This window comes from Lampris incognitus, chromosome 14, assembly GCF_029633865.1.
Source record: "Lampris incognitus isolate fLamInc1 chromosome 14, fLamInc1.hap2, whole genome shotgun sequence".
NCBI classification, from domain to species: domain Eukaryota; kingdom Metazoa; phylum Chordata; class Actinopteri; order Lampriformes; family Lampridae; genus Lampris; species Lampris incognitus.
Genome location: NC_079224.1, coordinates 33713989 through 33727203, shown reverse-complemented (window position 1 = coordinate 33727203; position 13215 = coordinate 33713989). Strand labels below are relative to the sequence as shown.

Sequence of the window (13215 nt, the reverse complement as noted above, 5' to 3'; positions counted from 1 at the left end):
GATAGATAGATAGATAGATAGATAGATAGATAGATAGATAGATAGGATAATATCAAACAGAGAGACAAGCAGGCAAAACCTAAAAGTTCATATTTATCCTGCTAACACCTTCAAACTGAAATAAGCCAATGAGTTAATTGAATGACACAATGGTTAAATACCCTGTCAAGAGCTGAAAAGGCCAATATAACTACACACCCACAGGCAGGAATGTTCAATAAGCCCACTCGTCTGTCTGTCTGAGGTAGAGTAAATGTCTCCTTGTGGGCATCATCTGGGCCCTGCATGGCACACTTGAAAACTAGCAGTATGGGAATAGGCACTAACGCATGTGTGTACGTGTGTTGATGTTCCTTAAGGTATGTCTACACACACAGAATCATGCATGTCTGCACAAGCACATAAGCAGGCATGCATGCACTTATGCACGTTTGTGTGTGTGTGAGTGCTTGTGTGTGTGTGAGTGTGTGTGTGTGTGTGTGAGTGTGTAGTGTGTCTGTGTGTGTATGCATGTGTAAGCATGTGTGACTGAATTATTCTGCAGACTCCAAACAAGTGGATGACTGCAGGAGCCTTGACAAGGCCTTGGTAACGCAACTTGTGATGTGAAGTCAGGTCTGAAAATTTATCTTTTCTCAAACTCTCTCTATTCATCATTTTTAAACAAAGCTGCAACGACCCTGATGCATAGTCAGGCGTCAAGAGCTGCTTTATATTGGACACACACACACAAAAAAGGAGATGCATATTCGAATCAAAATACAAGCGCATGTAAAATGGCAAAAAAATGGAAGCGATGGGAAAACTGTGTGGCATGCTGTCACTGATGTGACATCCATTCACTTGCACAAATTTTAACATAAAGGCTGAGCATTATCTCGATACATCAGTGAACACGGGAAAACTGACATGAATTAAACAACAGTTCTACGCACAAAAAGACGACTTAAAACTTTACACAAGCATTTGGAATCACTTTGAATATAGTCTATGAGATGTCGGGACCGTTTCATAGGCTCTCATGCATATTGCAACTCACTTTCACAAACCAAGTCTCATCACTTCCACTCACGTTTGCCCTTCATGACTGATGTGTATTTATTAGGTGATCTCACTAAGTGTGATTTGATTCGAACCACTTTGAATGTATATGGCATGAAATCCATCCAGCCATTATCCAAACCGCTTATCCTGCTCAGGGTCGCAGGCATGCTGGAGCCTATCCCAGCAGTCATTGGGCGGCAGGTAGGGAGAGACCCTGGACAGGCCACCAGACCATCACAGGGCCATGGCATGAAATGTTGGGGACATTTCAGACTCATGCTGTGTGCAACCCATGTTCACAAACCAAGTCTCTGTAAAACGCTTCCTTGTCTCATTACTGCCACTCACATCACCCCATCAGGACTGATGGGTATTTATCACTTTACATAAACTCAGTAAGTGTTTTCTGATGATCATTAAATTAAAATAAATTAGATAATGGCACAGTCAAATGCCATTATTTTGTCCACGAGGGCCTGAAGGTAGCTGAGAGCTTAAATGATATCTCAGGTGGTCAGTTTATCAAATTTATGGGTACTGCGTTTTGGAGCGAGATTCCTCATGGAAAAAAAATCTATGATGTATTTTCAACTGCCTCAATTTATAAGTTTCTCTCACGTTTTTCCAAAGTCTGTTCCTGTAAGAAGTGCATAAGAGATATCAATGTCAAATTCATGCAAAGTTCTTATTTTTGTATTTTATTCTTCAGAAATCTTATTCTTGTATTCTTGTACTCACGGCTTGAATGTTTAACATCTGCCGTCCTTGAATGTGTTTGACCGCAGATTTTGTTATTGTTAATGCTTCAAAAAGACCACACGACAACAACTGAATTCGAATGTTGTGTGCAAAAAACCCCCCCAAAAAACAAGAATGGATTATCACTTCTCAAAAGATGCAGTTGAAAGTTGTGCATATGCGAGTACCACAGGTCTTCACCGCTCTCATATGTTAGTCGTACCAACAACCGAAAACAATATAAGAGAAAACTCGATAAAGGCCTCGTGATTTCTTAAATAGTCCTTACCTGCTATGTAAGCCTGGACCTGTGAGTACAAACGGTGCTTTGAATGAGTCCCGGAGTGCAACTACTTTATTTCTAAAGAGCACTCTGAAACACATTCCTCTTGCAGCAAAGTGTAGACAATATTTATGCACCAGGGTTGATTTGCCTTGATTTCAGAGCACCCAGACTAATGCCCATGAGATTAATTGAGATTAATTTTCTTTCTTGAAACTTATTAGCTAACCGACTGTGACTGGAAGACAAATTGATATCAAGACCCCGGTTGGTGTTGCCAACCCAGGCTGATAAATTATGCTTAAATGATCAGATGAAAAGATAGAAGATGCTTGGAAGCGTACGATGTCACCACGACAACAGTTAAAGAAACTCGTCTTGCAAGGCAATCTATACCCCGACATGCGCTCGTACAATATTTGTTCTTACCACTGCTATATTTAGGACATGACGTGATGTCTTCCTCTATTGACTGGATCCTAAATATAGATGAGGTGGAGTGGAGAGTGTGTGATCTCCGGCAGTCTGTGCCTAATTTTAGTTTTGGACTATTTGGATTATTCGGCTCTTCGGCTTCTGCATCTGTCATTCCTTTCCTTTTTCTTGTTCTCGCTCCATCTCTTCCTTTCTCCCTCAACCTCCCCCCCCTTTCTGTCACAGATGTCATCTATGTTCTCCCTTTAGATTTCATCCCTGGCTGTCCTGCAGTTACACCTCTGTCTCTGTCTCCTGCCTCATTCTGTCCATCCTCCTCTTGTTCCATTTATCCCTTTTACACTAGGACTTTAAATTCTCCTCACTTTAAATTCAAATATCGACATTACACTTGCATAATAACAAGTGTTTTGAAAAGGAATGGACGAATACAACAAATAAACTAGTGTATTTTTTACTTTTGAAATCAATCCATCCATCCTTAACTCTTGTAGTGTGGTGGGCATTCTGAAAACACAAATCATTGATATTATTGAGGAAGAGGAAATAAAATCAGAAACGTTGTAGTACATTTTTGCTAACTGGAGGGCTATGACAACGAGCCCAGTCATCCAGAGCAGGTAAAGGAATCAGAAAAACATGTCAGACAAGTAAAAACTGGCCTACTGGACAGGCCTATGCATATGTATTAAGCCTTCAAATTTGAGACATCCTTGGAGATGCAAATTCAAATATAAATTTGAACTCGCCTAACTCTTTGTTCCAAATATGAAACAGGAATATTCATCCTCTCTCTCTCTCTCTCTCTCTCTCTCTCTCTCTCTCTCTCTCTCTCTCTCTCTCTCTCTCTCTCTCTCTCTCTCTCTCTCTCTCTCTCTCTCTCTCTCTCTCTCTCTCTCTCTCTCTCTCTCTCTCTCTCTCTCTCTCTCTCTCTCTCTCTCTCTCTCTCTCTCTCTCTCTCTCTCTCTCTCTCTCTCTCTCTCTCACCTTGCCCCCTGAGGTTGGGTTTGGTGTAGACTCTGTCTTCGTAGATGGGGTCAATGTGGTGTTCTGGAGACTGCAGAGGTCGGAGTTCAGAGCCCAGGTGACTGTGTTGGCTGCTGTAGGAACCTCTGGAACCTGACACACACAGGACGAGTTAAGAGTTAAGGATGGATTGATGGATGGATGTCAAAAGTGCGTTCTGGCTAAGAAGGTGGTTGTTAAGAACCAAAATCTTTATATGCATCTCTGAAGAAGATCCCAAATTTGCTTTATTAAAAAAGGTGGCTCATGATCCCATGAAACCAAAGTTAATGTGGCCCTGAACACAAATAACTTTGAATGTTGTTTTAGATGTTTGAACCACATGAAACGCACTTTATAGACTTTACCATAGACCCTTTCATGGTCTCTAATATGGACACATACAACATGATGAATCATAGCCAGGATATCATGTTATCTTATTTCTTCACAGATTCATTTCTTTCATATGATATCATATGGTTATACTTTCTGATAATTAAGCCTCAATTGTATTAGCTTACATCTAAAAGATAATTGAGAACCTCAAAGCTCTCACCTAAACCCAAACACTGACCACTGGAGACATGGCTTAACTTATATCTGACAAAAATACATTTACAGTCACAGATTTTCTTAGTCGTTGATATACAAGAGGTATTGTTGGTGATGCCATATCACATCTCCCTCTTTCCCTCTATCAGCATTTTAACATTAAATGAGATTAAATCTGAAGTATGCTACACCTTTAAATGATGGTGCACCATTTCTAAGACAGCCTCTGTGAGAAATATAATTTCGACACCCTGGGTTACTATCATCTAGCAATATAAATTTGACATTTAGACAAAAACAGTGACATTTAGATGAAATAATGTTTTTTTTCTTAAAGTAAGCACGAGACACATTGCAGTATGTTTCCCCTCAAATAGGGTGTAAAGCATTAGAAATGCAACTCTTCCAAATTTCTCAAGTCATTGAAAACACATTTTAACAGATACAGCCAACAATTTTGTATATACTGTACTGTATATTGTACGTATACTGGTACGCTCTGTCATGCCCCTCTATCTCAGGCATGTAGGTAAGTAACCTGCTAACACCTATTTCCCCATCTCTGATATATTTTCTGCAATACTGCACCTTATCAACCCTTATTTCCAATGTATATCAGAAGATTGTTGTTTTGTAGTGTTGGTTTTCTATGTTAAGTACAATGAGAGAGCCATGAAACCAGAGTCAATTTCCATGTTTGTGCAAACCTACATAGCCAACAAACATGATTGGGATTCTGATATAAATAATTTAAGACCGCTCAGGTCATCAGGCCATTGTGTACTGGCCATAGTGGTATACAGCCACATCATTTATATTTCAGAGAAACTGAATGATGAATATCTGGTTATCACATTTGGTCCATAAGTGAAGTAAACCCAGAAAAACAAAAATGTATGCAAGTCCTTTGGTCTGATAATGGCACCTTTAAACTACAACAAGAGATTTTCTTAATTGTGTCATTTTCATTATCATAGTACAGGGACTGTCCTAATCCTGTCTCATTTCCAGATCTTGAAACTTATTTCTAACTCCTGGAAGATGTAAAAACACATTTCAAACTCGTAGAAATATCTAATTTTAAAGCCTTAAATGTTCAAGTTTTGAAAGAAAACTAGGAGTGCATCCACACTAACATGGATAGATTTGAAAATGCTGTTTGCATGGTGAAAAGGGGTAGAAAGTTTTCCATCCAAACTAGTGTTTTCTAATCATTCTGGAAAAGTTTTGTTGTCCAAAAAAAAAAAGGAAGGAAAAACATGTAAGACTTTTCCAATGTGAGCTGGCACCTTTACCAAAGAGCAAATGACAATCATACATCGGCGTTTTCAAAAAGCTCTATTTTCGCCATCCAAACTACAACGCATATTTATCCATGTTGGAGAAGTGGATAAAGAGAGGGCTGCCTTTCACGATGGTAAAAAAAAAGATGGGTTTTTGAATCCATCCACATTAGTGTTAACATACTCTAAGTTTGAGAAGCGAACACAAGAACAAATGGTTTGAACAGATGTTAAGATGGGTATTTTTCTGCACGTAGCTTTCTGGAACTGAACCATTCGTTCATAAGTGGAGCATTCCAGCCAATAACAAATACACATAATGTAGGTAGAGAATAGCAAAAGTTTTCTTGACCTCTACCTGCCAGGCTACCAGGCCTTTGCAGGGTGGCGTTGGCGTACAGCTCGTGGGAGATCTTGTAACTGTCAGGGCCAATGTGGTGCAGCATGCGTTTGGTGGGTGACAGTGTGGCGTAGCTGCCCACCGCCGAGCTCAGCTGGTGGAGGGGGGACGAGGAGTGGTTCCCCCCCGGCGAGGCTGCCATAGGGAGCGGAGAGGAGGATCCACCGGCGCCTGATGCTACCATGTTGATGGGTGAGGAGGTGCTGGAAGGACAGAGGACAAACAGCACAGGTTGATCTGTCACTTAGGTAAACTACATCATAAAGTATGTCCTTTGATATACCATGCCATTACATTGGAAACTGTTTATGGTGATCACATCCGTCCAGGTCGATATGATTAAAGGGAAAATTCGCAGATTTTACCTTATCTACGTCTATCTGCGACGGCGATAGCACATGAAAAACACCTGCAGTTTCTGCATCTCTGGAGCAGAAGTGAAGGTTTTTTCCAGCCTCCAAGTGATGTCATTTGGCGGCCGGAAAACTACATACAGGCTAGCAGGGTTTCTGGTACTGTAATCTAGTCTAAACATGTACAAAAAAACGTTTCCAATGGTGTAAATGACGTCCCCCAACCCTAACGCAGAGGATTTTCATGAAGGATATTATTATTTATATGGTACACAGTGAGGATTTAATTGCTTCAATCTACCATATTACTCATCAGTACTGATTGCACATTGGTGAAATTTGCCTTTAAGCTAAGTCAAGGTTTTTTAGTTTTATTTTTGCAGTGAAGGATTCAATAGCTGGACAATGTGACAAATCAGGACAATGCTACAAACTAGCTGCACATGCCACAAATGTTGAGATACCGAAGCATAAATATCGAATTCCAGATGCAAGAAAAGGATGCAGAAATGTTTTTAAGGATGTTGGATTTGAATTATAAAAAAGGTTTTAGCTACTATAAGTTTAAGCACACTACAATGTAATATGTGATAGGTATATAAGATAGATGCAAAGTGCAGATCCGAAGATCAAAATTAAAATGCAAGCAACCTAGAAAAGTCCTTTACCACAGCACAGAGTAACACAATAGAGTACAAAATGCCAACACTGTCAGATATGCATGTGTATCTGACTATGGTGCATGTAGCATACATTTCATATGAACGCTACCCTTTGATCCAAGCTGCAAGGAGAAAATGCTTGAAAAATAGTGCAGGCTGAAAATACTAGTTCCATAATGGCTGATAAATGATATAGCTTTAAATTACGCTTAAATAAATATCATGTAACAATCAACTTCTCCATTTCATTGGACTTAGTTGATAGAAAGACGGTGGCCTACCGTCAGCTACTGTACTATAATAAAATATCAGCTGCTTCAAACGGGAATTTAAAAACAAACTTTAGGTTACAGTAACACCGCTTAATGTTACCTAAAGCACATGACAGTAGGCCGAGGCCTAAAAATGAAAGCAAGCCTATGCCGCTTTAGGCTATCTGGTGATTTCAGAGGCAGATTTTCAGAGCACGGCCCTGTGATGGACTGGCAGCCTGTCCAGGGTGTTTCTCAGCCTGCCACCCAATGAGTGCTGGGATAGTCTCCAGCATCCCGCCACCCTAATTAGGATAAGCAGCTTGGATAATAGATGGATGGATGGATTTTCAGAGCAGAGATGGTGCCATTCAGTATCATGGGAGCAAAAAAAAAAAAAAAAAAAAATCAAACATTCGAACATTGATTTTTCTGAATCACATTTTTTAATTTACCCTATATGAAAGACCAAAAATTATAACTTTAAGAAGACTGTTCACAATAACCAGATTATTTAAGCAGTGTTAGCATGTGACTGACTTTTGAGCAGCATAAGCGGTTGTTCACTATAACTGTAATTACTATAAGCAGTTTCCGTGGCATTTTATTATTAATATTACTGTCATTATAACCCATGACCTTTTTGAAGTTAAATGGCACCTATAGTGAAGGGTCTGCACTCCGAAGCGATACAGTAATATCCTAACTCACCTGTAGGACTTGGCGAGTCGGCTGGGGGACTGTTTGGGCGAGGACACCCGCTGTAGGGTGGCGTAGCTGGGCATGTCGGAGGAGGCCGAGCCCAGGCGCTGCAGCTTGGTGGGGGAACCCACAGCCTGCAGAGGGGAGCTCACACGCTGGGATACAAAGGAAACGCTTTGTCAAAGGCAAAAAGTCACCAACCAAAGCACATTCGTGTCACTATTTTCAGAAAACAGATTGTCCATAAACTCTGATTATCATATCATCCTGATGAACAGCTTGTGTTTATAAAAGAGATCATAGGCATCTCAGTCTTCAGATAGACATGTTGCCCTTGTCCATATGCTGCACATCCAGCAAAAAAAAAAAATAATTACTTTGAGGCAGAAGTGGCATCAAGCATGATGCATTTATATTCTCTATTTCTCATTTAACAGTAACTTTTATCCATTGTGACTTACCAGAGAGTGAGCAACCAATTTGAGTGTCACCAACAGGCATCACAGAGCACTAAAAAGAAATCATGCCATAGCCGAGAATGTGCGCCATGTCAACTATATTTAGTGTAAGTTATCCTTTGATAACAAATAGTGAGGAACAGGAGATTCAAATGACAGAGTAGCAGGACAGTACCAAATATCACTGTCACAGACATATCATAACTAAGAGTACATATCAAGTAGAAAGGCAAATCAGAGACCAGATATAGTAGTGAAGGATTCAATAGCTGGACAATGTGACAAATCAGGACAATGCTACAAACTAGCTGCACATGCCACAAATGTTGAGATACCGAAGCATAATTATCGAATTCCAGATGCAAGAAAAGGATGCAGAACTGTTTTTAAGGATGTTGGATTTGAATTATAAAAAAGGTTTTAGCTACTATAAGTTTAAGCACACTACAATGTAATATGTGATAGGTATATAAGATAGATCCAAAGTGCAGATCCGAAGATCAAAATTAAAATGCAAGCAACCTAGAAAAGTCCTTTACCACAGCACAGAGTAACACAATAGAGTACAAAATGCCAACACTGTCAGATATGCATGTATATCTGACTATGGTGCATGTAGCATACATTTCATATGAACGCTACCCCTTGATCCAAGCTGCAAGGAGAAAATGCTTGAAAAATAGTGGCGGCTGAAAATACTAGTTCCATAATGGCTGATAAATGATATAGCTTTAATGCAGAACTGATGCAGGGTGAGGCTGAAGTGCAACACTGATAGAATTTCAATTACCCGGTTAGCACCTAACAACGCCAACAGTACGTGCTTTATCTCCTGTTGGGGGTCACCCATACTTTATGGGAATGGTGCTTTGGATAAAGTGTTGGACAACTGGCGTGTAAAACATGAACCTATACAGGAAAATGTTTCAGGTGGTTGCACCTGTGCAGGCAGGGTGGCACAGGAGTAGTACATGGAGGGCCCGGTGGGCATGCCGCCACCGTCAGCTGACATATGGAGAGCGCTAACGTGGGCCTGCTGGGCAAAGGAGTCTCTCTGTGACTGGGATGGGGAGTCAGCCCCTACCAACTGGGCCGCTGCACGGCTGGACGTCACCTACGGAAGGGGGGGGGAGGTGGAGCACGGAGGAAGGAGGGAGGGAGGGAGTAGGCGAGAGAAAGAGGTGGGCAGAGAGAGAGAGATGAAAGGGGGAGAGAGAAAACAGAGAGGAAAAGGTACAGAGGGAGAGGGAGATGGTAGTACAAGGAATATGAAAATATAAGATGGGAGAGAGGAGAAAGGAGAAAACAAGGTAGAAATTCATTAATTATTATCAATTATTATTATACATGTGATCATAATATCGGTCAGAATTTGCGCGTGCGTGTGTGTGTTTGCATATGCATGTACCTGGTTGTAGCTGTGAACAGCTCCTCCCACCTGCACGCTGCGGGGCGGGGCCTGCTCGCCAAGTGCAAGGCCGTGGTTGCTATGGTAACCTGCGGCTGCATAGGCATCCTGATTGTTGAGCTGCAAAGCACTCTGGGACAGGAGACCTTGCCCTAAAGTTGAAAGGAAAGAGAAGTGGAGAAATAGGAATAAACTAATTTACTGAAGAAAAAAAAAAAATCCCCCCAGACTTCATGCAGGGATGAGGGGACCGAGAGGACAGAAAGAAAAATTAAAAGGTGGGAGGACAGAAACGAGAACCAAACACCAACCCAGATCCAGACTAAATTCTCATTCTCTAAATGAATGCCTGGTTATTTCCATATACACTAAAACACAACAGCCTGGAAAAATTTTGTTAGACCTACGAATATCTTTTTGTTTGTTTCTCCTCCCAGTGTTTCCCAAATCTGAGCAGGACATGAAAGTGGTTATCCTTCATTTCTGCAGTTTTGATGAATGTGCCATCATTTGGTGGGCACTGTTTTCTTTTCATACCACAAATTCCAGAGTCCAATTCAAAACGAGCGTGATTCTGAAAGTGTTCAAGTGGAAACATTTAATTAAGCCTAATGAGACATGGGATCATGTTTATTTGTATCTTGGTGCCTATTGCTTTCACTTCTGCATTCCACAAGCAAGTTCTTCTTCATTTCCTTTCATGTCAGACTCAACACATTTCCTGCGTGGGTGCCATTCCATGCAGATACTTGGTGGGAATGGCAGACTGGACCCTGCCGGCACCAAAGATGAATAATATATAAAGGCACAATCACAATGCTAATATACTGAATAGCTGTAGCGATAAAAACACCAGCAGGTAAAGCCATCAATATGGTATTTTTAATGTAAAAAACATTACAGATTACATCTTTAAGACAAATCCACAACAATGATCAGGGGCTGTATTTTGCTGATTTTAGAGATGCAATGTTCCCTGTTGTAAATTACCTGTAGCACAAGTCATGGCAGCTTCAACAAACCTTTAGAAGAGGGAGATGTGAAGAAAAGCTGTGCGCTCGGCTAACGTAAGGTTTGAAAAGGATGGGCAAATTTGTTCAGTGGAGCCGTTTTGAAAAATCCAAGGTTCTTCGACATGACTGCCTTCAAATACCCTTAACTTGTGTCAGGGCATCTCACTGTTTAAAGTATACTTACCGCATAGGAGTTTGTTTAGGATGGGACAGGATGCACAATGTTTACAAGTGTGTTTCATTTTTTTCTTTCTAACTGACAAGAATCAAATTTGATGCAACTTCCTTACCTGCCCTATGTAAGAGACCCTGAGGGAAAGAGGGATGCCGGAGAGAGAGCGACAGACAGACAGACGGGTGGGGGGGGGACAGAGAGCGAGAGGGAGAGAGAGAGACAGACATACAGAGAGAGCAAGACAGAGAGAAAGAGAGAGCGAGAGACAGATGAAATAATACGGGACCCTGTCCTGTTTTTCTTGCACAATTTTTCTTTTTTTATTCAGCCCTCTTTCTTACTTTTCACTCCCAAAGTCTTGCCAAGGTTCTATCAACTCCTCTCTCTTTTTTACATGTTTTATAACCCAAAAAGCATTCGGGCTCCATTTCTGACCTCTATCTTCAATAACCTCTTCTTCTCTGACGCCGTCTCTGGCACTCGCTCTTTTCGCCCTGACTCAGTCTGCCTCTCTCACCTTTTCTCTCTCTTCATCCATCTCTGTCTCTTTATAATTCAGCAGTAGCAACCACGAGTGACTGATCTCCACTGGTGCAGAATGAGGGCGACAATACAGGACCGGCCACACACACACACACACACACACACACACACACACACACACACCTGTAAGCATGCCTGCACGTACAGTATGTGTACAAAAAACTACACTTCACTGCCCTCTGTGTATTTCAAACGTGGCCTTTTTATGGAACTAAATTTTTATCGTTATTAAGTGCTGCTGTATATCATATTAATAAAAAATAACATGTATGAATACATGAATATATATATGCATAGGTACTATGAAGTTATATATATATGTATATATATACATGGGCTAGCAGGATGTCACGGTGGCTTAATGGTTAAAACTGTCGCCCCACACCAAGCAGGCTCTGGGTTTGATTTCAGCTTGTCTTGTGTGGCGTTTGCATGTTCTCCCCATGATTGGGTGGGCTCCTTTCATGGTCCAAAGACATGTAGGTAACATGAAATGTAGTCTCTAACTCGCCCATAGGTTTGAATGGTGTGCGAGTGACAATGAGTGACTTGTCCAGGCTGTTTCCTTGTCTTTCATCCAATGCTTGCTGGGATAGAGTCCAGCAACCCCAATATGGATTAAGTGGGTATATAAATTGTGCAAGTTTAATTTTTTGAACCTAAATGTGCTTTTCCATTTAGATAGCTTATCATTCAGTCAGCCACCATAACATCCATCCATCCATCCATCCATTATCCAAGCCGCTTATCCTAATCAGGGTCACGGGATGCTGGAGCCTATCCCAGCAATCATTGGGCAGCAGGCGGGGAGACACCGTGGACAGGCCGCCAGTCCATCACAGGGCCGACACATTCACACCCAGGGACAATTTAGTATGGCCGATTCATCTGACCCATATGTCTCTGGACTGTGGTAGAAAACTGGAGCACCTGGAGGAAACCCACGCAGACACGGGGAGAACATGCAAACTCCATGCAGAGGGAAAACTGGGATGACCCTCAAGGTAGGAAAACCCCGGGGTTCGAACCCAGGACCTTCTTGCTGTGAGGCAACTGCGCTAACCACTGTGCCACTGTGCTGCCCTCCCACAATAACAAAGACTGGTCAAAAACCAAAAAGAACAGTCAAGTCATATGACAAGCTGCTGGTCAGCTAACAAGTATGACAAAACCAGTAAACACTCATAACCAGTTAGTCAGTCAGGATCAGGATCAGGATCAGGAACACTTTGTCATTTCACCTCATGTACTTCCGCACATGAAGTGAAATGAAATGTCGTTTCCCCAGCCCACAGCAGTGCAACATACAGACAAAAACACATTCAAGAACTACAAGAACACACATATTCAAACTACCACATATATCCAAACCAAAAAAAAAAAAATCACTGTCCAAGGAAACAAACGCCAGCCAGGATGATTGCCGGAACCGCCGGTCTGCATGGGCTAGCAGTTAGCCTAGCCTGCTCCAATTACACATCCTGTCAGACCACCCTCCGTGTTTCCTTTTCGGGCGCAGCTCCAGGCAGGGGCCGTGGTCCCTGTGGCAACCAGACGAAGCAGACCAAGCCCTCCCAGCCGATCCAGCGCCAGCTCTCCCAGCCAGACACCCTTGACACATCTCCCCGCACTCCACACGACGACATCAAAAACACCTGTCAATGCCAGGTGAGACCGCCGCCAGACCCCCCCTGGTGTTATTGGAACTGCCGGTCTGCATAGGCTAGCAGTTAGTTTAGCCTGCCCCGCTTCCACGTCCTGTCAGACTGCCCTCGGTGTTACCTCCTCGGGTGCAGCTCCGGGCAAGGCTGCGGTCCCTGGCCCACAGTGAAGCAGACCAAGCTCTCGCAGCCGATCCAACGCCAGCTCTCCCAACCAACAAACGAAGAGAAAAATTTAGATGCAGA

General features: G+C 42.1%; 1 protein-coding gene across 4 annotated transcripts in view; it reads right to left on the bottom strand.

Moving 5' to 3' along the window:
• Positions 1 to 13215, bottom strand: part of ctnnd2b (catenin (cadherin-associated protein), delta 2b) — a 168825-nt gene that overhangs the window by 82216 nt on the left and 73394 nt on the right. For all 4 annotated transcript variants that reach the window (XM_056292726.1, XM_056292727.1, XM_056292728.1 and 1 more), the window contains exons 5-9: positions 9578 to 9729; positions 9110 to 9283; positions 7721 to 7866; positions 5702 to 5946; positions 3488 to 3619 (exon numbers count right to left, since the gene is read on the bottom strand). In XM_056292726.1, coding sequence (XP_056148701.1) covers positions 3488 to 3619; positions 5702 to 5946; positions 7721 to 7866; positions 9110 to 9283; positions 9578 to 9729 — 849 coding nt within the window. The remainder of the gene's footprint in view (positions 1 to 3487; positions 3620 to 5701; positions 5947 to 7720; positions 7867 to 9109; positions 9284 to 9577; positions 9730 to 13215) is intronic.